Source organism: Ceratotherium simum, chromosome 24 (assembly GCF_057802395.1).
Source record: "Ceratotherium simum simum isolate JZ-2026a chromosome 24, ASM5780239v1, whole genome shotgun sequence".
NCBI lineage: Eukaryota > Metazoa > Chordata > Mammalia > Perissodactyla > Rhinocerotidae > Ceratotherium > Ceratotherium simum.
The window spans coordinates 14,526,025-14,552,506 of NC_141923.1; the positions used below are offsets into that span (position 1 = coordinate 14,526,025).

The 26,482-nt window shown below is 39.7% G+C and overlaps 1 protein-coding gene across 1 annotated transcript in view; it reads left to right on the forward strand.

Moving 5' to 3' along the window:
* The window catches only part of RPS6KA5 (ribosomal protein S6 kinase A5), a 170,762-nt gene that overhangs the window by 122,039 nt on the left and 22,241 nt on the right, over window positions 1-26,482 (forward strand). The window contains exons 6-9 of the mRNA XM_087448053.1: window positions 1,434-1,517; window positions 3,981-4,084; window positions 22,213-22,363; window positions 25,458-25,619. Of these exons, the coding sequence (XP_087304179.1) occupies window positions 1,434-1,517; window positions 3,981-4,084; window positions 22,213-22,363; window positions 25,458-25,619 (501 nt within the window). The remainder of the gene's footprint in view (window positions 1-1,433; window positions 1,518-3,980; window positions 4,085-22,212; window positions 22,364-25,457; window positions 25,620-26,482) is intronic.

Sequence of the window (26,482 nt, forward strand, 5' to 3'; positions counted from 1 at the left end):
TACTATATTAACTAAAAACACTATTTAGTTTTATGAAGTTTGGGGTTTTTTAAAAAAGTAATTTTGTAGTATTTCTTTTTTAATAATTCAGTAACAGATGAACGCTTCCTGATACACACGTTTTTTTCCTGCAGCTAACAAACAAGAAAATTTTCTGCAGGTCTAAGCATAATTGAATTATTTCTTTTAGTTTCTAGGGGGAAAAGCAATCTTTCAATATATGTAGCACATAAAAAGAAAGAAATGAATCATAAACCATATTTTATTTTTATATATGTGTGTGTGTATATGTGTGCATATATATATATATATATATATATAACAAGTAGTTTTAATACATTTATTACCACAGTGTTTAAATAAATTCATTACATTCGTTGTCTCTGGGCTTAACTTTCAGCCAACAAAGTAGGGGACTTCTGCCACTTCTGTAACATTGCTAGAGTAGTGTTCTTTACGTTTAAAGTTGGTAAATAAGAGGAATGCTTATTTTTCTTGAAACATTGCTGGTGAAAGAAGGGTCAAGTGTAAATTGAAAAGCTTCCTCTAAAATAGTTTTGTGAACTATTTTGATGGCACCCAAGTGCGTTTAAAAGTTTCAGATATAACCATACGAATGTATATTATTAAAGAGGAATTCCTTTTTTCCCTATTTAATGTTATCTGCATAACAATTTAGATATGTACTCTCCTGTATTACATTGGGATGAGTCATATGACACAGTTGATTATTTAAAAATTACTTCAGTTTTTTAAATTAATTTTCAGGTTGATATATTAGCCCTTTTTAAAGTTTTACAAAAGAGAAACAACTGTCTTTAAGAGGCAGTCTTTTTTTAAAGACAGTTTTGCTCATCATCACTAAACATACCATTGTTAGTGCCAAACCTAGAAAAGATGGTAAGGGAGGAAAAATTTTTTCATCCTTTTCTTCTTTGGGTTTCCTAATTATTTGGTCTCCCTTCCCCCTTCAGGTTTCCCAATGAGTTCCCAATCTTGCCTATTGGGGAATAAAGTCATCCATACTAAAGTAGTAGGCAGTCCATGTTACCCTACTAGGACTATTTGCATTCTTACAAAAAGAATGGTTAAAGATCAATAATGGAAATATACACACGTACAGAAAAGAAGAAGAGTGAATGGATGGAGGGAGGGAGGGAGGGATGGATGGGTGAGTGGATGGGTGGATGGGTGAATGAATGATGTTAGAGTTTCAGGCATGGGAAGTTTTTCTGACAGGATATTTAGCCAGGACTCATTTTACATAGGTGATGATCTATCCTGGTGAGAAGAGGGTCTGTCAAGTAGATTCTACCACTACTTTGCTACTGTGGTGTATCTCACCCACTGACATGTAGTATTAACTTTCTTCTTTTGTCACCTGTAATACTATCTTGAAATCAAATCCTTTTTTGCTTATTTGATTGTTTAAGGCTGAAAGAGCGTATTCCTTTTGTGGAACTATTGAATACATGGCACCAGATATTGTCAGAGGGGGAGATTCAGGACATGACAAGGTATGTTCTATTTTTGACGCTTCTTTATATTTTTCTATAAAATGTATAGTAAGAATCCTAGTTAATAACTTGGGTACAGTCTCTTCAACAGAGCCCTCTTTCTGGTATTGTCTTACTTGCATTTTTTTCTCTCCTTAGCTTTATATGTATGCATGAACACATTATGATATCTAGTGTTGTGGAGGAAAAAGGTAATAGATTAGGACATTCTAGCCTTCCCTTTTTTCAGGTTTTATTGGTGAGGATAGTTTTTTGTTTTGTAGAGTAACACTCTTGTTAAAGGAAACCTCAAAATCAACTAATTCTCCAAATAATTTTTATTTTATTTCTGTTAAAAGAGTCTATATCTTGAGCAGAGCACCAGTTGTAACTCCATTTAAAACAAAAATCATTATTTTTCTATTGATGGGACCTGATCCTTTAGGACACAGCTGAGCCGCAGTACAATACAGAAGTGTCACTGAAAGCATAAACAGTGCACATCATTCCTGTCTGAGTCATGTTGAATGATTTTGGACAGTGCTTGTTGGCGTTATTGATTGTTGCTAGAAAAACGTACAGAGACATTTAGCCACGTGTTTCACCGTTAGTTGATATTTGCTTTCTGAGAGATCATTGAAAAGGGAATCTTTCATATTTTCTTATTCCCAATTTCTGCTTTTAACTTTGTAGAGAAACTAGAGATTTCGTTCATTATCTCTTCAACAGAAATAACCATTGTAACGATCTCTGGAGAAAGAAAAAAATCTTGCATTCAAGATAGTCGAAGTTTGTTTTCCTAGGCCCTCTAAAAAGCTCACTTTTTTTCCTCCTCACTTCCCTTTGTATGTGCAAAATGAAGATTATGGAAAAGACTTTCTAAGTAGTTATGTCATAAAATCTAGGTCACATATTTTTTCTTCCCATATTAAAGGGTACAAATTTGTTCGGTTCTTTCTCAGTACTTTTGCTTTATTAATAACTTTCTCCAAATAAAGAATTCTAGCTATTTTTTGCTCCTCATCTCCTCCTCTCCCTCATCCTCTTTCAAAATCCCATATATACAGTCTAGATATCTTAAGTGTGGAGAATCATGGTCTCCTTGCTAATGACTAATCATATGTTTAAAAGCCTGTTCTTCAAGTTTGTGTGGAATTGGTTTCAGGCCATGACGAGGGAATCTGATTGTAGATCTCTGTCAATTTAAGAGCGTGGTTTCAAATGTAACAGCAAAACATTCTGGGTCCTGACTCAGAGAGCAGTAAAACTGCTTATAGAACTAAAAGAATTGAATTGCTGGTTTAGTTTGCTTCATGGTATTCTTTGGAACTTTTAGGGAATTTGATGGGAATTTATAACTGTTAAAAATTTGAAAATTACTTTCTAAGACCTAATAGAACCAAATTTTAGGAAATAAAACCTTATATTACTCCTAGAATTTCTGTATACCTGAGGTCCAGAATACAGCTAGTCAATAAATATTCTTTCTTGTTCATGGATCACCTCAACAGCTTTGAGTTAATTAAGTGAGATAATATATGCAAAGTGCTCATCACCATGCCTGGCTCCGACTCTTCCTTTTCTGATTTCAGGCTACCTGATCCTGTTTTATATGTCGTTGTTACGTATTTTCTTTAAAATAGCTCTAGGCCCAGAAATTTTGCGTCATCTCTCTGAAACCTTGGCCCTGAAATTAGAAGCAGGAGAGTTTAAAATTTTAGCATCCAGTTAATATCTCATTGCTGTAAGCTCATATATTCAACAGTTATTGAAATCTTGATTTGCCTAATTATGAAAGAACTAATTTTCAATATATCAAGATTCTCTAAATTGTATATAGTTTACTATACTTCTAGTTCAGGTACCTGCATTTATAAATTTGTTTCCAATTTAGATCACATTTTATTTTATATTATTTGAAATCTCTTCATGCTTGCCACAAATGAAGACTCTTAGATTTATGTGATAGGTTCTCTAAGAGGAATTGATTTAGGTGGTTATGAAAAAAAAAAAACAGCTTTAGATGGGATTTTTTTTTTCATTTTTGTTCTTTGAATTCAAATAATTTCATAGTATTTATTGGAGCTGAATAATTAATAAAAATACTGATCAGTACTTTTTTTTCTCCTCTCATAAGTCCGAAGATTTCACTTACTTCAAATTTTAAAAATTTATTTTAAATTTAAAATTTTTTAAAAGTTAACCAAAGTAAAACCATTACTAGTTTAGGAAATAGTTAAAACACTTTTAGCCCCTTGACTGACTTTGCTGTGTTTCAGTTCTGGTCTGAGGATACCCGGATATTTGTTCTCTAAATGTCTTTCTTGCACGTGCTAATTTAATGCTCCTTGCACAGAAAGCTATGTGCAAAATCTTTTCGTTCAAACATTTTCCAAATATATAGCTTTATTTTGTTCATTTTTCTTTCTTATAAAATATATGTTAGTCCATATTCTATAAAATGAAATTATTATTGTTTTATAGGCAGTTGACTGGTGGAGTTTAGGTGTTCTAATGTATGAATTACTAACTGGAGCATCTCCTTTCACTGTTGATGGAGAGAAGAATTCCCAAGCTGAGATATCTAGGTAAGACTTAATAAAATAAATGTATTGTTTTCTCAAAGGAACTGGTCAAATTTCTGCAATTAGGCTGATGGAAAAAATAATGTATTAAATGTGGATAGATGAAATGATGTTTGTGATAAATTTACATTTATATTCATATAGGATGAAGATATATAACCTTTATATTTCTTTATATTTTATGTGCCCGATTAGATCTTAAGTTTCACAGGGATAGTGTCATAATTTTTGTGTGCTCCAAAGCACTCAGCATATTGTCTTAACCTAGTAAGTATATCATGTATTGAGTTTATTTAATGAATACTTTTTTCCCACTGCATACATAATGTGATTTCTTTGTGACTTTGACATAAAGAAACAGTAGTGATATTTTTCAACTCGTGGATATAGGCTCAATAGAAACCAATACTGTAAAATCACCCTCTTATAGGTTATCCTGGCATTATTCTATACCTTTCCTTCATAGCAGTTATCACACTTGCAGTGTTACGTTTTTGTTTATCATTATTTGATGAATGTCTGTCTGTCCCACTAGATTGTAAGCTCTGTGAGAGCAAGGGGCACGCACATCTGGCTTTGAGCCTCCGCATTGTGCACTCAGGTGCCAGCACCATGCTTCCCATGCAGAATTCAAGAAATATTTCTGGAGTGAAATGAGTTAATGAACAAATAAACGAACAGTGATGAAACATTATACTAATTACTAGTTATGTTTTTGTCCTGTTTTTACTTGAATTTTATAACTGTGAGAACAGATTTGACATTAAAACTTAAAAATTGAGACTTCTGCTTCTTACCAAGATGGAATAACAGGGACCAGATTTACTTTCCTGCCTGAAACAGTTTTAAAAATGGGCAAAATATATGAAGCAACAGTATGAAAGACACTGAGCATCTGGCAGTGAAGGACAGTGAACACTGAGAGATGGACTATAAATGAAGTGAGCCCTGTGATTGCCCAGCTTCCTGCCTTGAGAGTGTTCAGGCTGCAGCTGCAGGGAGGGAAAACCCAGACGGAGTTGAGGAGATGGAGCTGAAAGTCCAGGAAGACCAAAGCAGCTCGAGTTTGCAGGGCAGTGTTGGAGAGGAGAAAGCTGCAGAGAGGGAGAGATCCAGCCATTTGCAGAAGGGACCCCTCAAGTGTTCAGTTAAGTATTGATAAGCACACATGTGTCAGGGAACTACTCAATATAGTTAAGATGTTATTTCTTTCCAAACTGATCTGTAGATTCAACATAATCACAATCCCAGCAGGCTTTTTTTGGGGGTAGAAATTGACAACTTGGGTCTAAAACTCATACAGAAATGCAGAGGACCTAGAATAGCCAAATCACCTTTGAAAAGGTATACCAAAATTGATTTCAAGGCTTATAACCTACAATACTTAAAATATTGTGGTATTCGTATCAGGATAGACAGATTATTGGTGAACTGGAACAGAAAGTCCAGAAATAGAACCATACAGATATAGGCAACTGATTTTTTTTACAAAGGTGCAAAGTCACTTTGGTGGAGAAAAGATAGTCTTTTCAACAAATGATGCTGGAACCATTGGCTATCGTATGGAAAAAAAAATGAACTTCAATAAATACTTTGCTTCATATAGAAAAATTAACTAAAAGTGGATCATAGACCTAGATATAAAACCTAAAACTATAAAATTCCTGGAAGAAAACCTAAAGGAAGATCTTTGTGACCTTGAGTTAGGCAAAGATTTCTTAGATACATCACAAAAAGTACAATCCATAAAAGAAAACATGGATAAATTGGATTTCATCAAAATTAAATTCCTCCGCTCTTCGCAAGAAACTGTTAAGAGAAATGGGAAGACAAGCCACAGACTGGGATAAAATTACAAATCATATTTGATAAAGGACTGTATCCAGAATATATAAAGAACTCTCAAAACTCAAGGAAAAAAACTCTCCGTTTTTAAAAATGGGCAAAAGATTTGAACAGACAGTTCACCAAAGAAGATCTATGGTTGGCAAATAAGCACATGAAAAGATGACCAACATCATTAGTCTTTAGGGAAATGCAAATTAAACACAATGAGATACCACTTTATACCCACAGGAATGGCTAAAAATAAAGAGACTGACTATATTAGTCAGGGTTCTCCAGAGAAACAGAGCCAATAGGATGTATGTATGTATATATATAGAAGGAAATTTATTATAAGGAATCAGCTCACACAATTACGTAGGCTGAGGAATCCCACAGTCTGCCATCTGCAAGCTGGAGACCCAGGAAAGACAGTGGTGCAATTCCAGTCCGAATCTGAAGGCCCGAGGAGAGGAACCAGTGGCGTAATTCGCAGTCCAAGGGCAGAAGACCTGTGTTCCAGGTTAAGCAGGCAGGAAGGGACCAAATCCTCCCTTCGTCTGCCTTTTTTTTTCTATTAAGGCCCTCTAGGGTTTGGATGGTGCCCATCCACATTGGGTAGGGAATTCAAATGCTAATCTCATCCGGAAACACCCTCAGAGACACATCCAGAAATAACATTTGTTCTGGGCAACCTGTGGGCCAGTCGAGTGACACTTCAAATTAACCATCACAAGTCCATCCCTTGTCAACTTGGCAGCCATATGCATCTCCTTAAACCAGACTTAATCTCCAAATAAAGACAATAACCAAATCATAATTCCACCTAACATGATACCGCTATCCCACCTACAACTGAAAACCCACTAACCCCTTCCCCAGAAGAGGACATAAAGTCCTTGAGTGATGTTCACTCTTCTCCTGGAAATCCCGTGACTTAAATACTATGGTATAAAATTAACAATACTTGAATACCATGATAGAAAGTCAATACATCTTATTTTACATGATAAGGGAATAAGGGAGGAAAGAAAACAAAGACATATATATATATAAAATATTTATTTATTTGTTTATATGCACATACACACACAGATGTATTCATAGCAAAATAAGGAGGAAATAATCATGACAATTACAGTCCTCATTTCTGTAACTGGTTACAGGGTCCTAGTTGGTATTGTTAACTACTCTCTTGTACTACCCACTCTGTATTCCCTTTGCTTTCAGCAAGTACCTCAGCTGATTGTGGCTCTTTACCTTGTGAGGCTACCCAAACCCTCGTTCCTGCCTAGATTGAGTTGTTGTAGTTTTCAATTGACTAATCACAGGATATGGTAATACTAATAGATACCCTAAGGGATCTCCTATATTCCAGACATACTCTTCCTTAATTCCACTGTGGGGTAGGAGTCCCGTTTCGTCTTGGTAGTAAGGATCATTCACCCCAGCCAGCACCATATCTCCCTTCTTTGCCTGTTAATTCAGAGGCATGAGGAGCCCAAAGTGGCTGGGTGGCAGTCTTAACTTCTAGTTCAGTGGAATCATTGTTGTGTCTCTTGGTGGAAGCATTCCTCCCCTGGAACTAAGACCTCTAAGCCAGCAGAGCATAAAGTCATGGGAACAGGAAGCAAACATTTTGCTAGTGGGTCACTAGGGGTAACAGTGAGTGGTGCTACTCCCATTTCTACCCCTTGATTTCTGGACCTGTGAATCCTGACTGTGGGAGAAATAGCACCATATACCGGATGTTGGTTCAGAGAACATAGAGCCTCCTGGAGAACCTTGCTTGAGCCCTGCAAAGTATTGCTACCTAGCTCGCAATGTAACTGAGTCTTCAAAAGGCCATTCCACTATCCTATCAAGCAAGCTACTTCAGGATGGTGGAGAACATGGTAAGACCAGTGAAGTCCATGAGCATGGGCCCATTGCTGCACTTCTTTAGCTGTGAAGTGAGTTCCTTAATCAGAAGCAGTGCTATGTGGAATACCATGACAGTGCATAAGGCATTTTGTAAGTCCACGGATGGTAGTTTGGGCAGAAGCATTGCGTTCAGGGAAAACAAATCCATATCTGTAGATAAATGTCTATTTTAGTTAGAACAAAACTCTGCCCCTCTCATAATAGACACAGTCCAATGTAATCAATCTGCTGCCAGGTAGCTGGCTGATCCCCCTGGGGATTGGTGCCATATTAGGCACTCAGTGTTGGTATGTGCTGCTGGCAGATTGGGCACTCAGCGTTGGCCATACCAGGTCAACTTTGTTGAGTAGAAGTCCATGTTGCTGAGCTCATGCATAACCTCTATCCCTGCCATCATGACTACTTTGTTCATGAGCTCACTGGGTGATGACAGGGTTGACTGGAGAAAGAGGCTGACTGGTATCCACAGAACAGATCATCCTATCCACTTGATTATTAAAATCTTCCTCTGCCAAGATCACCCTTTGGTGAGCATTCATATGGGACACAAATATCTTCACATTTTTTTGCCCGTTCGGTGAGATCTGTCTATACCTCTTCCCCAAATATGTTTGTCAACCAAACTTCGTTGTCACCAATTTTCTACTCATGTCCATACAGCCAAACCATTGGCCACAGCCCGTTAATCGGTATAAAATCACACATCTGGCCATTTCTCCCTCCAAATAAAATGAATAAACAGGTGCACTCCTCAGAGTTCTGCACACTGGGAAGAATTCTCTTCACCACTGTCCTTCAGGGGTGTCCCAGAAAGGAGCTGTAGGGCTGCAGCTATCCACTTCCAGGTGGTGCCTATATATCATGCAGAAGCATCTGTAAACCAGGCCTGAGTCTTGTCCTCCTCTGTCAGCTATTTTAGGGAACTCCCCATGAGGCCATAGATGCAGGCTGGGAGAGAAAAGACCGTGTAGCAGGAGTGGGGACCATGTGCATTTGGGCCACTTCTTCATGTAACTTACTTGTACTTTCAGGGCCTGCTCAGGCCCAGTCTTGTGTATACCACTTGCAGTTGCTGTGCACTCGCAACTTTATGGCTTCATGGTTCAGATAACACCCAGTTTATGATGGACATCTCAGGTCACATGTAACTTGGGGGCCCACAGTTAACTGTTCAGTCTCTACTAAGGCCCAGTAGCAGACTAAGAGCTGTTTCTCAAAAAGGGGAGTAGTTATCTGCGAAAGATGGCAGGGTTTTCTCCAAAATCCTAAGAGCCTGTGCTACATTTCACCTATAGGGGCCTGCCAAAGGCTCCAGACAGCATCCCTATCTGCCACTGACACTTCAAGCACTGTTGAATCTGCTGGATCATATGGCCCAAGTGGCAGAGCAGCTTGAACAGCAGCCTGGACCTGTTGCAGAGCCTTCTTTTGTTCTGCGCCCCACTCAACAACAGCTTTTCAGGTCACTTGGTAAATAGGCCAGAGTAACATACCCAGTGAGGAGCATGTTGCCTCCAAAATCCAAAGAGGCCCACAAGGCATTGTGCCTCTTTTTTGGTTGTAGGAGGGATCAGATGCAACAACTTATCCTTCACCTTAGAAGGGATATCTTGACAAGCCCCACACCACTGGACCCCTAGAAATCACTACTGAATTTTAGTCAGATTTATTTTCCATCCTCTGACACACAAATGTCTTAGCAATAAGTCTAGAGTAGTTGCTACTTCTTGCTCACTAGATCCAATCAGCATAATCACCAATCAATGTAATGGACTGGTGTGATATCTTATGGAAGGGAAAGGTGATCAAGAGCCTTGCAAACTAAATTATGACATAGGACTAGGGAGTTGATGTACCCCTGAGGCTGGGCAGTGAGGGTACGTTGTTGGCCATGCCAACTGAAAGCAACTCCTTTTGGTGGGCCTTAAGGACAGGGATGGAGAAAAAGACACATGCCAGATCGATAGTTACATACCGGATACCAGGGGTGTGTTAATTGGTTCAAGCAATGAAACCACGTCTGCTACAGCAGCTGCACTTGGAGTTGCCACCTGGTTAAACTTACAGTAATCCACTGTCATTCTCCAAGATCCGTCTGTCTTCTGCACAGGCCAAATAGGCGAGGTGAATGGGGATGTGGTGGGAATCACCACTCCTACATCTTTCAAGTCCTTGACAGTGGCACTAATCTCGGCAATCCCCCAGGAATGCGGTATTGCTTTTTGGTTTACCATTTTCCTAGGTAGAGGCAGTTCTAATGGCTTCCACTTGACCTTTCCTACTGTAATTGCCCTCATTCCATAGGTCAGGGAACTTATGTGGGAATTCTGCCAGCTGCTGATTATGCATTCTGGAACTGGAGGAATAACCACAGGATGGGTTCAAGAACCCACTGAACACACTGTGAGATGGACCTCAGCTAAAACTCCATTGATCACCTGACCTCCACAAGCCCCTACTCTGACTGGTGGACCACATTGACGTTTTGGGTCACTTGAAATTAGTGTCAGTTCAGAACCAGTGTCCAGTAGTCCCTGAAAGGTCTGATTATTTCCTTTTCCCCAATGTACAGTGACTCTGGTAAAAGGTCATAGTTCTCTTTGGGGAAGACTAGGAGAAAGATTACCAGTATACATTTTCGGGGTCCTTTCTCAAGACAGCCCACCCTCCCCTTCATTCAAGAGGTTCTGGGTATGTAAACTGGCTCAAGTGTGGGAATTGATTGGGGAGAGGGCAGGAGGGATGACAAAGGGACACAAGGAAACTTTGGAGGGTGTTGAGTGTGTTCATTTTCTTGATTGTGGCGATGATTTCACGCGTACATGCGTTTGTCAAAATTTATCAAATTGTACACTTTGTATGTGGAAGTTTATGGTACATCAATTTCATGTCAATAAAACTTAAATTTTTTAAGTGTACCTTTCACAGGATAAGTTAGGAAGTAAATAATTTCTCACTATTCTAGTTTATTTACTAAAGTTAGGTGATTAGGAATATTTCTTGTTAAAATCATGCCTATTACTAAAAATTCTAAATATGACTTTGCTTATTTTAGATGGTCTTATTGAGACTTTCAGAATGCCTCAGAATTATAGGAAACCTTGGCCATGGTCCTGAAAATTTGGGTTCTTTGCAAGGTCATACGTGTCATGGTAACAGGTGCAAAGGGTGGCCTTAGCCTGACAAGATTAAATAGTGGCTCCTTTTCACTAATTCCCTTCTTTCTGATTCCACGTACACAAGCAATCTTTTTTTTATAGTTTTCCTTTCCACCATAGGGTCTGCCACTAGAGAGAGAGTATATTGTATGTTATGATGGCAGGAATATTTTGAACCAAGTCATGTTCAAATTTAAATCACTTTTATTGCCTTTAGATCAATCAGTTGGCATTATGGTTTTAGAAGGAGAGCCTGAATCAGACTGTCTCAAATCTTAAAACATGGGCAACCTTTTCAAGAATTTAAATAGGATTCTTTCCCTTTAATTAGTTATTTATTCACTTTGTCAAGTTGTTAATAATTTTGTTTAAAACTTGATGTTAACTGATGATTCCATGGTTTTTTGTTTTGGTTTCGTTTGGTTACCAAAATTTACAAACGGTGTAAAAACTGAATTATCTATCCTACATTACCTTTTCCTTTTAAGATAATTGTTCTGATTGTCTTTCCTGGTGTAAAATGTTTTATCGTCCGTTCTTTTTAAAATATGCACCATTCAGATAAATGTATCATTATCTTGTCCCCAAATATCTTAATTAGCCAAGGCTTTTTCTCATCATCGAATTCTTCCATTCCTTAATCATTGTGATCTTCCCTGAACTCGGCATACTTTCTATAGTTTTTACTTGAGATGCTTCAAAATAATGTATTATCCAAGTTATCTGTTTGCCTGTTGTTGTCTGCAGGTAGCCTAAAATCAGAACAAAAGTGTTTTTCTGGTATATCGAATTTCAAAATATGATAAGAATTTAGAATGAGAAGAAAAGTTTCTCCATGATGTAAGAATCCCTTCATCAGTGTCCCTGATGGTCATTTCCTTTGTGCCTGAGTGTCATCAATGATTGGATGGCACTCTTGTGTAAGGTATTTTCAAGGAAGCCCCTTCCATTATTGAACAACTTTAGTTGTATAGAATTTTTTCCCCCTTAAAGTAAGTTGAGATTAGCTTCCTCTAACCTCTGCACGTCAATCCTGGTCCCGTCCTCTAAAGAACATAGAATAGTTCTGTTGCTTCTTCCAGACATTGCTTTAGGTATTGGAAGATAGTTTTATCTAGGGTAAACCTTTCTAGTTCTTTTAACTGTTCCTGTGAAATCACTTCCAGATTCCTCACATGCTGGTATCATTTTGGACAAATATTAAATTATCAAGATTATAGATTTAAATGATTGCTCTTGAGCTTTTCTGTGAGTCTGTTTCTTATCTTTATTTCACGTATATAGCATGTGCTTTTCTTACTTGTGTGTCTCCCACTAGTTTTTACTGCCTTTCTTTGTGGAACTTCTTCTTTTGGGGTATGTGTTACTGCTGCATGGGAAGGTGTCAGCCCAGTCGTTGGTGTCTCCATCAGTTTTGCTGCCTGCCCCTCCAAGGAGCAGACCGTTATTTCCCTGGGGCTTTGCAAACCATGGTGATAGAATATGCCCTCACCTAGGAATCGGGTTCTGTTTGCAGCTCTTCCGTCATTTCTGACAGAGTTGTTTCTTTGTCGCACTTCTTCTGCCTTTGAAATGTAGAAAATATTTGCCAGGAGATGTTTATTTGGTATTTTCATTATCCATTAATAAAATTCGCTTTATTAATGTGTTTCATTGTACTAGTATAAGTATAATGTTATATAAATTCAGGTCTGGGCCGGCCCTGGTGGCCTAAGTGGCTCGGGTTCAGTTCCCGATGTGGACCTATACCACTCGTCAGTGGCCACGCTGTGGTGGCAGCTCACATACAAAATAGAGGAAGATTGGCAGCAGATGTTAGCTCAGGGCGAATCCTCCTCAGCAAAAAATAAAAGTAAATTCAGGTCTAAGTGTCATCAAAATAATGACATTAAACAGCTTTAGCTGTACTGTGTAGGTCAGGGCTTGGCAAACTATAGCCTGCAAGCCAGATCTGTTCTGCTGCCTGTTTTTGTGTGGTCTGTGAGCTAAGAATGGTTTTTACATTCTTAAAAGGTTGAAAAAAATAAAAAGATGAACAATATTTTATGACATGAAAATTATATGAAATTCAAATTTCAGTGTCCATCAGTAAAGTTTTATTAGAACACAGCCATGCTCATTCATTTGCATATCATCTCTGGCTGCTTTTGTGTTACTGCAGCAGAGCTGAATAATTGCCCCAGAAACCATATAGCTTATAAAGCCTAAAGTGCTTATTGTCTGGCCTTGTATTAGTTATCCTTTATCCATTGCTAAGTAACAAATTACTTCAAAACTTAAAAACAACATACATTTATTATCTCAGAGTTTCTCTGGATCAGGAATCTGGGCACAGCTTAGCTAAGTTCTCCACTTCAAGGTCACTCACAGGCTACAATCAGAGCGTTGGCTGGGCTGTAGTTATCTCAGGGCTCAACTGGGAAAGGATCTGCTTCCAAGCACATGTGGTTGTTGGCAGGATTCAGTTTCTCTGGGTTGTTGGACTGAGAGCCTCAGTTCCTTGCTAGGAATTGGCTGAAGGACTGCCCTCGATTCCTTGCCATGTGGGCCTATCTAACATGGCGGCTTGTTTCATCAAAGTATGTAAGCTGGGAAAGCAATAGCGAGAATCTACTGGGAAGATGGAATGTTTTGTAACCAGATCATGTAAGTGGCATCTTGTCATCTTTAGTGAATAGTATTCGTTAGAAGAAAGTCACTAGGTCCAGCCCACACTTAAGGGGAGGGGATTACACAAGGCCGCGAAAACAAGGAGACAGTGATCATTGGGGACCATCTTAGAAGTCTGTGTACCGTGAGTCCTTTACAAAAAAGTTTGCCAACCCTTGGTTTAGGTAATTAATTTATTATTTGTTCTCCCAAGGAGTGTTTCTGTTTGCATAATTATTTTAATACATTGATTTTGTGTGACATGCTATAGTCTTCTAAAAAAAAAGATGAAGACAATAATTCTGTTGTATTTTTGTATTTTATCCATGTTGATTAATCCTAACACCTTGAATTAGCTCATTTGTATTTTTAAAAATTTTCTGTTTATAGATGTCTTACTTTTAGAGTTATGTACGGAATAATTACAAGTATAATTTCTTGCCCTGTTTTAAGAAGAGATTAAATTTATTTTTTCCTTGGCTTTCTTATACTTCTTATAGCTTTTTGATAAAATCTGTTTCAGCATATTTTATAAAGCCTTCTTGATTCCCAGTATGCTGTTCATTTTTTTCTTCTTCATTTTAGATATTTTTATACCAAATAGCAGCATCTATGTTTCTAGGGTTTTTTTGACCACTTACCCCCAAATCTGTTACCGTGTGTCACAATAGCTATTCATCTACACAGTCTTCTACATGAGGCAGTTGCCACAGCTTCTGACTGGGGTCCAGTGGTGGGAGGGGTGTAGCAAGGAGAGGAGCAGGGTGAAATGACTCTTCCCTTGTACTCAGTTCCTCAGCTCTCTGTCTTAGTTCCTTTCATCATACTTTACATCCGTTTCCTCCTCCTTCACTTGCATAACATGTCGGGGTACAGCTGAATCGTACTGTGTTATTAATTTGCCCTCTGAAGCGCTCCTTAGTGGGTATAGAGTTCAGAGCCCTAAATAAAACAGAGAGAGAATCCTTCCATCCATGGAGAGGATCCATCAGAGATGCCATCAGAAGGGTTACCATTTCCTGTTCTTCCCGTTAGTCTCTCACTGCTCCCACCTGAGACCTGGCCTCTGTTGTTTCCGAGTGAGGCCCCTGTGTAGGCACCTTACTGCCACCTCTGATCACCACCCTGGCCAGTTCTCCACTATTCCCATCCACCTGAAGTCTACAAGTCAGCTCACACCTACCAGAAAAGGCCATGGAGGGAAGGAGCTGGCCTTCTACGTCCACGACTCTACCAGTTATTTTGGTCTCTGGAGTAACCTGCTGTGCCTTATGTGCTTGTGGTTCTCCGTGGCCTCCCCAGGAGGGCCTCATCCTTTTGGATGGCAGTCTTGGCGCTGTACTCTGGCTCTTGCTCTCTGCCTCTGGCTCTTTTCCATTTAGCAGTCTCTTTGAAATTTCTTGCAATCCACTCTTGACTCCAGACACTGCCGTAGTTTATTGTCACGTGCAGCCACTTGGTCCCAAGGAACCCCGAATGTATGGGTTCTCCATCCTCCCCCATCTCTATCATCTTGCCCCTTAGGGAAAGATACTCTAACAGAGATAATAGAGTAGGTGGAGAAGTAAAAGCTTCAAGAGCATTGGGCTATAGAAGAGTAGAGAAAGGAAGAGGAACTGGAAAGAGATCTCCCAGTAAAAGCCATAGTGAGTGTAATGGGATGCCAGCTTCAGCCTAAACTGTGCTCACCCTGATATTAAGATGCGTTCAGGTGTGTCCAATAAACTGGTTTAGTAGACCCACCAGTAATCTAAGTGTACAAGAGTCTAAGGAAGAGGAGCCCAGGCAGACCAGCTCAGCTCGCAAAGACCTTAGCCATTGAGAGAGGAAGGGCAGTTCTAGGTCAGATCTATCATTTTTAGGGAGAAGATGTTATAAGTTGAAAAGAAAAGAAAGCTCTTTTCACCAAAATCTTTATAAGATCATGCATCCATCTGTGGCTCCCCTAACCTCATAAGGGACAAAGATTTTCTCCCTTCTGCACCAGAAGCTGAGGCAGGAATGATAACCTCTCAGGTGGCTTCCCAGGCTGGTGGGAAAGGATGGGGGAACTAGGCAAAAGAGGGAAATGAGATGCTTTATGTGAGAGTGAAGAAGAGTATTCAGAGCTCACATAAGACGTGCGCGGGGACTCCCAGGAATTGCTGGATGAGACTGAGTAGAGTCACAGATTCTGCAAAAGCAGGTAAAGAATCTCATTTTATTATTCTTAATGACCCAACTGGTGTGGCCTAGGGAAACACAGGTTAGGTGAATCAAGGAAGAATTCAGTAGCACCCAGAGGGAAGTGACAGCGTGGGACTGTCCCCCGGGCAGCCAGTCTCATGGCTCAGAGAAAGCACACTCCTGTGGAGTAGCCCCACGGTGGACACTGTTCACCAGGGGCCCACTGTGTGCCAATCTCTTGCCGAGAAGTCACCCACATCATATCCTCGAATCCTTACAGCCCTGAAAAGTAGGTAGCAGCCTGTGCTGATTTACAGACGAAGGAGCTGAGCTTATCTTGCCCCAGGGACTCAGAGCTACTGGGAGGTGGGACTGGGGTCAAGTGCAAAGTGACTGGAAAGTTGCTTCATGCTCTCTCATGGGTAACAGTTCCATGCTGCTGTTTCCTTTTCTAGTGAGGCAGATGCTTATTTCAGGTAAAGGGTTGGGAAGTCCTGGCCCACAGACAACAGGGGGATTGATTTCATTAATCTGTGGGGTTTTGTTGAGTAATTTTTAACTCCTAAAGAGGAAGAAAAATATAAGGGCATAGCTCTTGTTCTGAGAAAACTGACATACTGTTTGGGAAGATATGGAATAAATAGATGACAATTCACAATATTGGGGAGCTTTCACAAATGTTTGCTTGGGGAGAAGAATGCTGTGGAACTACAAAGGCGCCATGGTCCCTTGAGGACTGGGAATGTCCGGGAAGCATTCGTGATGGAGAGCCAGCCACGTGGGCTGGGGCTGGGAGGACAGGCGAGGTTTGCATAGGCTGAGGGTAGAAGGGAATGCCTGTCAGAGGGTGGGAAAAGACCCACAGGGGCCTGTAGACAGAGGGAGATTCAAGACTCCCTGCCAGTCTGTGAACTGCTCTCAGTGGGTCTGTGACCTTGTAATTGAAGTTCACTTAATTGTTCCTGTTCTAAAAGTAATGTTCATTATAGTTTAAAATGTGCATAAGGGGAAAACATAGTGCTAACACCCAGAGACAAACACTGCTAATAATTTCTTTCTAATCTTTTTCACCTGTATAATGTTGTGCTCATGCTAGAAATATCATTTCATATTTTGCAGTTTTTGTTTAAATTTATGAGCATTCTCTAATTACACACTCTTCAGAAACGTGATTTTGCAATGGCTGTATAATATACCATTGAATAGATCCACCATAATATGCTTTACTTATTCCCCTAGTGTTGAACAAAAATTTAGAGTAAATGAAGCTTACTGAAAACTCTTTCTAACTCAGGCAGGCATTTAAGTAATTCTGTAATTCTGGGACCACATGGGAACCAGGAAGTGAGAGTCAGCAACATTAAGTCACGAAATAGGAAAAACTGTGAACTTTTAAATGGAAGACAAGTAGAAATAACCCACGAGAATGCATGCATCTGCAAAAAAGAGAACAAATTATCTGCAGGCATCTATTGAAACTGAGGAAGAAAGATCCTGAGTGAGCAAGGTATAGTAAATGGAAAACAACTAGACACTTATTGATTCAGTAAATATTTGTTGAGAACTTGCTTTGTGCTAAGCAGTGTTCTAGGCTCTGGGAATAAAGCAGTGAACAAAACTGCTATTTTAAAAAAGAGAATCCCGGGGGCAGCCCAGTGGCATAGTGGTTAGGTTCGTGTGCTCTGCTTCGGCGGCCCAGGGTTCTCAGGTTCAGATCCTGGGCACGGACCTATACACCACTTCTCAAGCCATGCTGTGGCAAGCGTCCCACATATAAAGTAGAGGAAGATGGGCGTGGATGTTAGCCCAGGGCCAATTTTCCTCACCAAAAAAAAAAATAGAGTCCCCACTCCCTTAGAGCTTCCATTGGGAGAGAGAAATAATAGGTAAATATATAATAATCTGTAAATTCCACAAAGAAAAATAAAACAAAGGAAAGAGATAAAGAGTGTGGGGGAAACAGCTGTTTTTGTTAGGATGGTCAGAGGAGGCTGCTCTGATAAGGTGACACTTGAGCAAAGGTCTTAGTGAGGTGACGAGGTGAGCATTGCCCATTATTGCTAGTACTGTTGTACTAAGGGCATTGATACTTTCTTATTGGGGCAGTTCTTTATTTGTTATATTTTAGTGAACATACAAAACACATGTGCAGAATTGCATAGGTTCACTTTTTCCACTACATTTGGTTATAAAAATTTCAGAAATCTGTTGCAATGGACACCCGTATACTCACTACATGATTCTCCCAAGACTGTTTTACCATCCTTGCTTCTTACATATCTACCCGTCTATCCATCCATCTCTCCATCAGAGGTTTAGTTTTAATCTTGATGCCCTTATCCTTTAATCGGTAAATTCTGAAGCTAATCTGTTGTGAATTTCTTTTACCACAGGAGTTTTAGAAACTTAACATTCATGAATAGGAAGAAAGTTTATATTCATTTTTATATCATTATAGGCTTAATTTTATTTCATTTTGCTTTTTACGTGTAATTCCTCAATCCATTTGGAGTTTATTTGGGGTTGTGGTATAAGGCAAGGCTCTTGCCTTGTTTGTTTCTTTTCCAAACAGCTGGTTTCCCCAACGCATTTGTCGAACAACGCGGCCTTTCCTATGGTGGGTGGTCCCTTTCTAAAAACAATGTAAGTTTTTGTATATGCCTGGGTATTTTTCAAGTTGTCTCTTCTGTTCACTTGATATGGCTGTTAATTTATTTTACTAGCACCTCGCTTTTACAATTTGGTGTTATAATACATTTTAATATGTAGTTAGGCAAATCCTCCCCAATTATTCGCTTTTTCAAAATTTTCTTAGCTGTGTTATGTGCTTATTCTTGCAATATTAAAATTATCCATGTCCTAAATATCTGGTTGAAATTTTAATTCATACGTTTATTTCTTGCTTTTTTGAAAGGAATCTTTCCTCATCTGTAAAACAAGGATAATAGCAGCCTTTTGATAGGATTGTTGTATGGATGAAATAACAGCATACATGCGAAGTGTATAACATGGTATATCAACTCAGAGCCTGTTCTGATTTTACAGAGGGCTCCAAGTTTGATCTGGAAGCAAGAAGGAATAGCTCTGGGTTAGTACCAATTCAGAGATCAAGCACATCGGAAGAGATGACCTCTGCCCTTGTTGCAGGATGCTCTAGTGTTGTCACAACTAGGCGTCCCACAGGAATCCTCCACCTGCCTCCCCATTTTTGCAGTGCCCATTCTGCATAGGCGCAGTGGTCTGGGGCTCAGATTGATGTTCATACTCTCAGGGCATGATAGCCTAGAATCTGGCACCAGTTTTTCTTAGCTGTCTGGAAGGATACGGGTCAGGAAACAGTGTATAGGCATGACAACATCAAACGCATCTTCATCAGGGCTTCCTCCAACCACGTAGGCCTAGCTTCCCAGCCCCCAAAGGACGCACTCCACCAGTAGTGGTGAGACCAAGTGGGTGGATGTGGACCACCCCAGCATGGGAAGCTCAACACAGGAACTGTATCTTATAACTCCCATGAGCATGGCTTCCAAGCCCCCACATCCTTGGGGATAAGAGGTAACACATAGGAGCGCAAGTTTGCTGGAAGTGTTTTAAATAGTCTTGGGTAAGAAAACCCTCAGGGCCTACCTGCCTGCTCACATCTCTCAGGCCAGGCACAGCTCACCTCTCAGGGGTGACTTCACAATAACTGGGCACAGCTGACATTTCACCTTCATCTGACACTGTACGTTTCAAGGAAACAGTATAAGAAGGTAAATCCCAGATCATCTTCCTGTGGAGACAAGGTATAAGCTGTGAGCCCTTTCTCCTCACCACCCCCACCCCCCGCCACTTCCTGGTCCTCTAACTGGCTCTGCAGTCTTCTAGCAGGATTAGTCTTCAGAACCTGTCCACAGGCTGAGGAAACCCTGTGCCCCTCCATTTACCAAGACAACAGGGAGCCTAAGTAGCGTGCCTTCTGTGTTGTCTCCTGCATGGCTCCACGGTCACCTCCCCAAGCTGGGGTGGATGTTCATCATCACCTGCTAGGGTCCACTCCTGCTGGTCTGGCCATATTATTTTCACTCGGGAAAGGGAAGGGTTTGGGGCTGTCACCGGTTGTCCTCCATGTTCCCTCATAAGCACTGTTTTCAGCAGAAATCTGAAGGAATTTCTGCTCAGTTTCTTCCTGATCTGATCCTTCCCTCACCTGAACCTAAAACTCTCTTTCTCTGCACGCGCACCTGCCACACACCTCGGGTGCACACCCGTGCTGCTGTGTGTGTGCCTAGACCACCTCTTCGAGTTGTGAATGCAGTCTCCTTCTCCTCTTTCCAGTCGTGGCATCTCAGTGGGGCCACCCCCATGTTCGAGTGCTCACTGTTCTCTTGATGCCCCTCCTTTTGTGAGAACCCCCAATGTTCAACATGACTGACCATTCCTTCCCCAGGGCCTGGTCCAGAGTCGGCTTCCACGAAACGTTGGATGACTAGGGTTTAAGAAGTAGCAGATGGCACAGTCAGTACCCTCAGATGATGTCAGCCAAAGCGCTTATTTCTGCACCTTGGTTCAGCACAAGTGAATGTCAGCAGCAGTGTATCTATAGCCCAATCCTTTTACACAAAAAATTCTTACCTGCAAAAAGTACATTTTTTTGGAGGTGGAGAAAATGGAAAATCCTATAATTATTTTTCCCTGAGAAACAGGGCTCCTGGTTTCTCTCTCCGATATGTCGGCACCTGATCTCAGGAGAGGATTATCTCTAATGTGGAAAACCCTGATGAGCAGTGAGCAATGGGAGAATACTTAACGAATCAAAAACAAAAGAGGGTCCTGCTTATTTTTTTATTTGTTCTATCTGTTTTCTTAGGTTCCCAGGATGGAGTGCTAGAAGTAGAATTAGCTTTGAAATGAACGACACTGCTGGAATTTTTAGGGGAACAGTACAGTTCCCCTCTCATCTCACTGATCCTCGATGGCTACTTGCTACAGTCTCTGTGTCTGTTTTCTCTGTGGGTGCCTTAGAATGAGAGAGTGTAACAGTTAGTCACTCACATTTGTCAAGCATCTGCTACTTTCCAGGTGCTGCGCTAAGCACTGTACATCATGTCTTGACTCACTTAAGCATCATAATGCCCATTGTAGGAAGGTACTGTTGTTATCCCATTCTACGGTTGAGGAAACCAAGGTACGAAGAGCTTAATTAACTGTCTCAAGGTCACACAGCCAGTAAGCAGCAGAGCCTGAGTTTGAACTCAGTCTGCTCCAAAGTCCATGTTCTTACTCACCACACAATACTATCTCTTATAAATTTATTGTCTGTTTTTTTTCATAACAGTTATTAATGTTTTAATGCCCTACAGGGGATCTGTTTGCAAATCCAAATAAAGAAGGAACTGTTTATCTTCATGTATACTCTGTTAAGCTTCTTAATGTCAATCAATCCCTTCCATTATTTCTTTTTTATTAAATTATTGATCTGGCTTTTAAGGGGGGCAAAGGTACGTTTGGATTGGATTGATTTCTTCTGTGACCTTAGAACAAATTCAAACATTTCATCAAGAAGCATCATTCGGGCCGGCCCTGTGGCTTGGTGGTTAAGTGCGCGCGCTGCGATGCTGGTGGCCCGGGTTTGGATCCCGGGTGCGCATCGAGGCACCACTTCTCCGTCCATCCTGAGGCCGAGTCCCACATACAGCAACTAGAAGGATGTGCAGCTATGACATACAACTATCTGCTGGGGCTTTGGGGGGAAAAAATAAAATAAAATAAAATCTTTAAGAAGCATCATTCTCTTAATGTTTTAGTTTCCATAGTAAGTAGACTTTCAGGGCTTGCCTGCCTGTTTTATCGTAGCGGATGATGAAGCTGATGCTTTCACCTGAAAAGCCCCAGCTCTGGTGCTCATTTTCAGCTATCAAGAGTTGAGCCATATCCAGGTTGTTCTGACTTTCCTGGTCTCAGTCTCCTTCCATCTGCATTCCCGCTGGCCCCTTATGTTCGCTGGCACACGGGGAAAGAAGTGAGGTGGGAACAGTTGGGGTTTCTTTTGTCCTTTCTAATCAGTGTGCTGAATTCACTTCCCTGAATTTATTAAGAGTTATTTCCAGTGTCAAATCTTTCGTCGTAGAGTCTAGTCCATAGGTAGGAGATATCATCTAGCCCCAAGCCTTCCTTTTTTTTTTTTTCCCCAATTAAGTATTTGGGATGGTGGCTTCCCATTAGGACTGACTTATACTGAAAAATGATCCAATACTTTTTGTTTCTGCTTATTTCAGAGATTTGATTTCATAGTATCTCTTATTTTTTTCTTCATTTTTCACATGTAATTCCATTTCAGAGTATCTTGTATTATACTTGTTTTTGCTAAGTATACCATCACTGTAACTTCATTCTCTGGTTGTTTTAACAGCAAGTTTTATCTGCCTACAGGAGAATATTAAAAAGTGAGCCTCCGTATCCCCCAAAAATGAGTGCTTTAGCCAAAGACCTAATTCAGCGTCTTTTGATGAAAGATCCCAAGAAAAGATTGGGATGTGGTCCACGTGATGCAGATGAAATCAAAGAACATCTCTTTTTTCAGGTGAAATTTATTGAACAGATGGTTTTATATACCCTGCTGTTTTCAGGGTGCTTGGCGTTTTTGGTGAAATGAGTGAACCTGATCTCTTTTGGGGTCATATTTTCACTATTTTCGTGTACATTGCTTAGTTTATATACTTTTTTTTAAATGACAATGATCCTTTGGGAAGGATTAGAATTCTACTTGTAGAGACCTAACTGGTCTTTTTCTCCCTTAATGAAGTGGGAGTGGGGAGGACCATAGTGGCATTCAATTTTCTACATACTCTTTGATTAGAGTTTCTGAGTAGTGGTTTCCATTTATGATCTCAAGATTCAGGCATGTGGACTGAGGAGACTTTTACTTATACTTTTTACTTCTCTCTCAGTTCATGAACTGTTACTGCCACTGTGTTACACCTTTTAGATGGTAATTTCATCTCTTCTTCTTTTCCCAGGAGAAATCTTAGAAAATTCAAAATGTACCTATTTCTCAGTTACATAGCTATAATATATAGAGAATTATTCATTTATCTTCTTTGTACCTGAGACAGTGCTTTTCTTATTCTGAAAAAGCCTAATGAGACCATTCCACAGAGCACCAACACATCTGCTCAACTTAGTTGGCTTAATTTATTCCAAAAAATACCAAAATTTTAGGAACTAGGAAAAAAAAAGTTAAATTGACTAAGTTGGCTTGTTATTTCACTCTAAATGGTCAACCTGGGATACCATGACCTTGATTTCTAAAACTCTGAGCTATGAGTTTTAAATTCTTTCATCGTATCAACAAGCATGACCTAAATATTTATGGTCTAAAGGGACCATCCAAGTTTTATTTTTGTTCTGCAAACTGAGTTTTTACGTTATTATCACCAAACAAATTAAAATAGCATACCAAAACAAAGAAAAAACTCTGCTATAGAGTAAGCTTCTTATTATTTATTGTTTTTTATTTTTATTTTTTTTATGTGAGGAAGACCAACCCTGAGCTAACATCCAATGCCAGTCCTCCTCGTTTTTGCTGAGGAAGACTGGCCCTGGGTTAACATCCGTGCCCATCTTCCTCCACTTTATATGGGACGCCGCCACAGCATGGCTTAACAAGCAGTGCATCGGTGCGCCCCCGGGATCCGAACCAGCGAACCCCAGGCCGCCACAGCAGAACACGCTCACTTAACCACTTACACCACCAGGCCGGCCCCTTTGTTGTTTTTTAAATATACAAAAACAAATAGTGATTAAGAATAAGAATGATCTTTCTATACTTTTATGCTCAAAAACAGCACATTTATTTCACTCTCTCAGTGGAACCATTTTAGATAATATTACTGTACATTTTACAGAAGGTTAGTAACAGTGAGAAATACATTTAGAATAAAATTAATTTCTCATTGTGTGCATTTCCTAGATTAATATGGCTTGGAAAGGTTCATATTTGAACAAACTGTTTCAAATAACGTGTTCAGAAGTTTGGCTCAAAAATTAACAATAAAGTAAAATTCAAGAAAGTATTCAAGCAAAAAACTCCCTATCATGTTTTTGTAGGATCTTTTTCTCCATGGTTCCCTGCTTATGAATATTACAATATGTCTTTCATATTAGAGAAATTTCTCTTTTCTATAGCTTGGAATAGTAATTTTAGATTATTTAATTGCCTTGACTTTTTGAGTGACAGGGACACTTGAAGAAAGACCAGCATTCTAGTTGTAACGAACTAAATGGAGTGGAGGTGGAGAGGATCATAATAGCATTCAATGTTCTACATCTAAACGTTCTCCTGCTAACAACATATTTCTTTAAATTACCTCTTTACTCTAGAAGTTTTCTTTTAATGTATATACAATAGCCAAGCACAAATCATATACTTACAATGGAAAACATCACAGCCACATAGAGTAAAGAATACTAACTAGAAGGTCGAGAGACTGACCCTGCCACTAGCTAATGTTTAAGTGAGAAGGTTCATTCTTATTTCTGGGCTTCAATTTCCAACCAGATCAAATAAGGGAGATGAACTAAATGATCTCTAAAACCCATTCTAGCTGAAAAATTTGAAAATCTGTAATTTTATGATTTTATCTCCATTGCTTCCACAAGAGGGCATAATAAAAACATTTTATGTTAGTTGATCAAACTTACTGAATGTCATCAACCAAGAAGTGCAAGTTTCACGTTTTACTGTCTCTGAAATCAGTATGCATCTTACAATGGACATCTTACTATTCTAATTGGTAATGCTTTTTCTTTCTTAATGGTACATAAAATAATGGTTTATCTTATTATCAATGATTCGAAGAAATGTGTTCATTGGCTATCTGTAGGATTTAATTCAGTAAGTATTATCTGAGATTGTTTTAAGTGACAGAAGGGGCACAAAGAAAACAGAGCAGAGGGTTAAATTTGAATAATATAAAACAGAGCAGTTTATCAAACAGTTAAGTGACTGACATGGTGGAAAGGGAGCTTGGATTATCCCATGGGGAAAAGAAGAGGCAATGTTTAAAATGCTTGAATACAGTTGAATGAGAAAAGAATGGTTACCTCAGTTCATACTATCATAGTATCATTTAGACTTATAGACATTAAAAATGTATAAGTTATAGTGAGTTTATCTTCTGATCTGTCCAGATGACCACGAGGAAAACCAAGTACAAGAGGAGAGCTAGTTAACATTGCCTCTAGAAAATAGGAATATTCCTTTTGAGGTAATATTCATATCCATAGAGCATTTTAAAGCCCTTTGTTACAGGGGAGCTTAGTTTTCATTTTGTTTTGTTTTGGCCTAAAACTTTTCTCAGGAGTCTCATGACAAAAGTAATTTTTCTCTTGTCCCTAAGGGTAAACCGGGGTGTCCTGGTGCCCCCAGAGGACCTGGTAAGACCCTACTGGGATGGAAAGTGGTCTCATTTTGAGACACAGCAGTGGCTGGAGCTCTAAGCTGCAGCCAGAAAATGTGCTCATGCTTGTAAAAAATATATATTTTTTTAATCATTGGTTTGAAATATGTGCCTCTCTCCTCATTGATCAATTAAAATCATAGTCTACCTTTGTTATTCTTAGAAAATGTTTCAACTTTATTTCTACTTTGTACCAATTTTCTTTGTCTGTTTTAGAAAATAAATTGGGATGATTTAGCTGCCAAAAAAGTGCCCGCACCATTCAAGCCAGTCATCCGAGATGAATTAGATGTGAGTAACTTTGCAGAAGAGTTCACAGAAATGGATCCCACCTACTCTCCCGCAGCACTGCCCCAGAGCTCCGAGAGGCTGTTCCAGGTAATCTCCAAGAGTGTGCACTTGTACGTCAGCCATATGTGCTTTGAAAGAAAAGATTAATTTTCCCATATGAAAGTATTTTTTGGCATCTAAAAAACAGAATTCTCTAATCTCGTCAAAATTATTAAATACAGAGATATTGCAAATTGTTAACTGAAGCTTATGGTTTGTTAAATAGCAGATATTGTTTATGTGTTTATTTATTTATTTTGTTTGCTGAGGAAGATTCACCCTGAGCTAACATCTGTTGCCAATCTTCCTCCTTTTTTTTTTTTTCTTGTTGAGGAAGGTTAGCCCAGAGCTAACATCTGTGCCAGTCTTCCTCTATTTTGTATGTGGGTCACCGCCACAGCATGGCTGACAAGTGGTGTAGGTCCGCGCCGGGAACCGAACCCGTGAACCTAGGCTGCTGAATCAGAGCACACCGAACTCAACTATTACAACACGAGGCCGGCCCCATTTATGTATTTATTTTTGATATAAAGAAGTGTTGAGTTTATACCTGAAATTTTATTTCTGTTCAGCCTCTTTTACAGAAAATATAGTACTACTTTATTTTACCTCTATTCATATAAAATGTTCTTTAATTCTTAAACAGTGTTATCTAATTTTTATCTTCAGTGAATAATCTTAACTGCTTTCCAACTCATAAAGATTCCGAAAGGAGGGCCCGGCCCCATGGCTTAGCGGTTAAGTGCGCATGCTCCGCTACTGGCGGCCCGGGTTCGGACCCCGGGCACGCACCGACGTACTGCTTCTCCGGCCATGCTGAGGCCGCGTCCCACATACAGCAACTAGAAGGGTGTGCAACTATGACATACAACTATCTACTGGGGCTTTGGGGGAAAAAAAGGAGGAGGATT